The sequence below is a fragment of the Mesitornis unicolor genome, unplaced genomic scaffold, assembly GCF_000695765.1.
Source record: "Mesitornis unicolor isolate BGI_N332 unplaced genomic scaffold, ASM69576v1 scaffold50043, whole genome shotgun sequence".
Classification (NCBI taxonomy): domain Eukaryota; kingdom Metazoa; phylum Chordata; class Aves; order Mesitornithiformes; family Mesitornithidae; genus Mesitornis; species Mesitornis unicolor.
In genome coordinates, this window is record NW_010173666.1 from 1,688 (window position 1) to 5,115 (window position 3,428).

Sequence of the window (3,428 nt, forward strand, 5' to 3'; positions counted from 1 at the left end):
CTGGGCCTCCTCCCTGCTAGTTCAGGACAACCACAACCACTGGCATTTTTAAGGCATTTCCCAGATTCACGATTGTGGCAGGTCAAGCTCCTCACCTGCTGGGCTGATGCTGAAGACCCTGAAACTGCAACCCTGTCCCTGTGTGGAACTGATCTCGAATGGTGGCGTGTGTCAATGGCAGTATTCAAAATTACTACAACAATAAAGGTTTAAATTAATGAAGAGAGTCTGTTTTGTTTTAAGGCAAAGGGCTAGAAGCCTAGCTACAGTAGTTACATGGCAATATAAAAAAAAAACCAACAAAAAAACCCAAAAAACCCCCACAAACCAAACACCAAACTAAAAACTCAATTTTGGCTTTCTCACGGTACGTTTTCTGTCTTAGATGCAAAAGTACTTCACTGAAGTCTGAAAAGAAAGGCAGTAAACAGTCAGCTGCTATCTCCCTTATAGTATAAGCTCTGTTGTGATGACTGTGACATTCTTTCCTCATAACACAGGAGTCTTCCAAGTTATGGTTTATGCAGAACAAAAAAATGCTGCTCAGGAGCACATGGAGGGGTGAGGGATACAGGCCCAGAAAGATAAAGTACTCTGTGAAACACTACTTACTGTTTTGTTCTAGTATGGCCCAAGTGTAAGGTAGAACATTTTGTTGGGTGTCTTGCTACCCAGGTAGCTGTTTAAAAACCCAGACAGGTACTGCATTAACAGGTTTTGTTACATTCACACGACTACAGTATTTTAACCTGCAGAAGGAACTGTTTATTCTTACTCCATTCTTCCCTCCTTCAGTCGGCCCAGTAGCCCATGCCAGGTGAACAACAAACTCTTCCGTCACTGGGTGTACACTTTGGTGATATCAACGCATTTTCCTTCAGGAGGATCATAACCAGGAAGTGGCGGGGTGTAATCAGGTCCATCTCTCTCAAAGGGGAAAAGCCCCTCGTCTCGTCTGATCGCTGCCTGATACAGCTCCTCCGATTCAAGGCGCAGTTCCTTTAGTGCCTCCTGTTGAGCTTCTACAAGGGTCTGAATTGCTTTCTTTTCTGCCTTATCTTGTTTCTGCTTAAACAAACACCACTTTTTCATAAGTAAAACTCTTCTTTCAGTCTCCTCAAATGACAAAGCAGGAAGACTTCGCACCCTGATGAACAGTAAGATAACACTGTAGTAGAGAAATAGCCTGCACCCCAAAGAGCCAGTAACAAAAGCCCACCACCCACCAGAAAACCCCCACCAAACCCAGAGAATACATTTCATTCATGCAGGGTCTGAATACGAGGTTTTCCACAGTCATTCTAACAGGAAATTCACATTACTATTTTTTCACTGCTTTTAGCAGGAGCAAATAAAATCTGCTTTCCACATTTTTGCCCTGGTAGAAGTAGATAAGGTTTTGTAGTACCAAGGCTAGCACTATGCTGCGTTTTTCACAGAATCACAGAATCGCTCGGTTGGAAAAGCCCTCTGAGATCATCGTGTCCAACCGTTCCTGTCTACCCCCTAAACCATATCCTTAAGTACCTCATCTACCCGCTCTTTAAACACATCCAGGGATGGTGACTCCACCACCTCCCTGGGCAGCCTGTTCCAGCTTCTGACGACCCTCTCAGTAAAGAACTTCCTCCTTCTCTCTAACCTGAACCTCCCTTGGCACAGCTTGGTGCCGTTTTTGCAGCAAGAGAAATTGGAAGTGTTTCTAGCATGAATGCAAGTGGATGATGAAGGATGGTCTTACTACCTGTTGCTATCTGAGTATTTAAGTGGCGCTACAAAATCCTCAATTGGAATCATTTCTGGGGCAGCTTTTTCCAACTTTTTAATCTTCTTTTTCATACGATCCTTCTGTGCTTGCTCTCTCCTTAAATCCACTTTCTTCTTCTTCTTTGGTTGTGCTCTGCAAGGGAAAAGTGACGTGAAAGAAAGAAGATACTTTGTCATTTAATTCAACACCAGCAACTTTCCCTTACACTTCACTTTTCTAAGGGCTGTATCTTCCCATTGCTTAATCAGGTTCCTAACAGAAGTTCCAGCTGTTAGCTTTATTCAAATAATGTCATCTTCAGGAGACTGCAGTATGTCTTGTGAGATTTTCTGCAGAGAGAACTGTGCCTGCCTGAGAAAAGCCACCTCCAATTTTGTGCTGAACATCAGAATGACCTGAGGAAGCTGCACAACAACTGAACTGGAGTTGTTTTGCTCAGAGCACAGCAGAGCAGGTAACAGGTTTATCTGCAAACATTCCTGTCATTTCATATTAAAGAGAGTGAGTGCTTTTACACATGCTTTTAAAATTTCCCTGTGTGGAACCACATTCAAGGTGCAGACACTGCTCTCCTGTTGTACTCCACACAGACCCAGCATACCCCAGGTACCATGACACGCTCCACAGACACAAGCCAATCCTCACAGTGGACCTGGGGGACATCATTCCTGCCTTGCAGGCTGAACAAACCACCTTTATGGTGCGAAACAGTCTCCCTGACAGTACCTAAGAGCTTCCAGGAGATTTTTATTAATGTATTTAATATTTGGTTGCATCAAAATAAAACATGGATACCAAAATGTATACATAAACGTAGGCTGTCTAGCATACCACTTCATTTCCATCACTGCTCAAAAGGGAATTACAGAGCACAGCTTAAATCTGAACACTTCCAACCGCATTCTGTGGTCGAGGGAGCTGCAACTGCACACAGGCATAAAGCAACAATCGCGTAGGTTACCAGGAAATTCTGCTCACGAGGCCAATGGTTACTGACAAACACAGTGACTTGAAAGTGAACATCTACAGTTTAAAGTTAATTTGGAGTTAGGAAGAATTAGTGTTCCCCTAAGGATGAAAACACTTCCACGTAACTCCACGGCAGCTGCACTCACCTCACGGGGAGCGATGCCCTGAGCGCCAGCAGTGAACTGTGCCAGTGACCTCCCCGGCAGGGAACCGCCTGGGGCAGCCAAGAACTACAGAAGGAAAAGGAACAGAAAGCGTGAGGAGAAACTACCTTTGACGACATTGATTCTGCAAAATACGAGAGGTATTTATTAGTCAAAAATTACAATGATGAGTTCTGGCTACTTAATTCATGACGGTATACAGCGTTTACCCAGAGATGATAACCTCAAGCTCCTCAGCAAGGTAACGAAACCCAAAATTTGGGCTGCTCAGTGTTGTGAATCCACTGGGTACCATGGGGTGAAAGAAAAACATTCTTTAAGCCTATGAGCAGATTAATTATATTCTTAAGATCTGATAACGGCAGCTCTGAAGTACTAACTTCGGAGAAGTAAAACCAGCTCCGCTTAAACAAGGAGAGTGATGCCGTGATGTCACCAGTGGAAACTGGCCCAGGTGCCCGCGCAGCGGCTCAAGGTGCGGGACCCGTTTCGCACACACCACATCCCATCCCATCCCATCCCATCCC

At 44.5% G+C, this 3,428-nt stretch overlaps 1 protein-coding gene across 1 annotated transcript; it reads right to left on the reverse strand.

Annotated features, from left to right (window-relative positions):
- Positions 1–837: 837 nt before the first annotated feature.
- MRPL40 (mitochondrial ribosomal protein L40) lies at positions 838–3,196 on the reverse strand. Its single transcript, XM_010180776.1, has 4 exons — positions 3,111–3,196; positions 2,884–2,967; positions 1,745–1,900; positions 838–1,147 (listed from the first exon to the last, which is right to left on the reverse strand). The coding sequence occupies exons 1-4, from the start codon at positions 3,194–3,196 to the stop codon at positions 838–840; spliced, it is 636 nt and encodes a 211-aa protein (XP_010179078.1).
- Between the last annotated feature and the right edge of the window lie 232 nt (positions 3,197–3,428).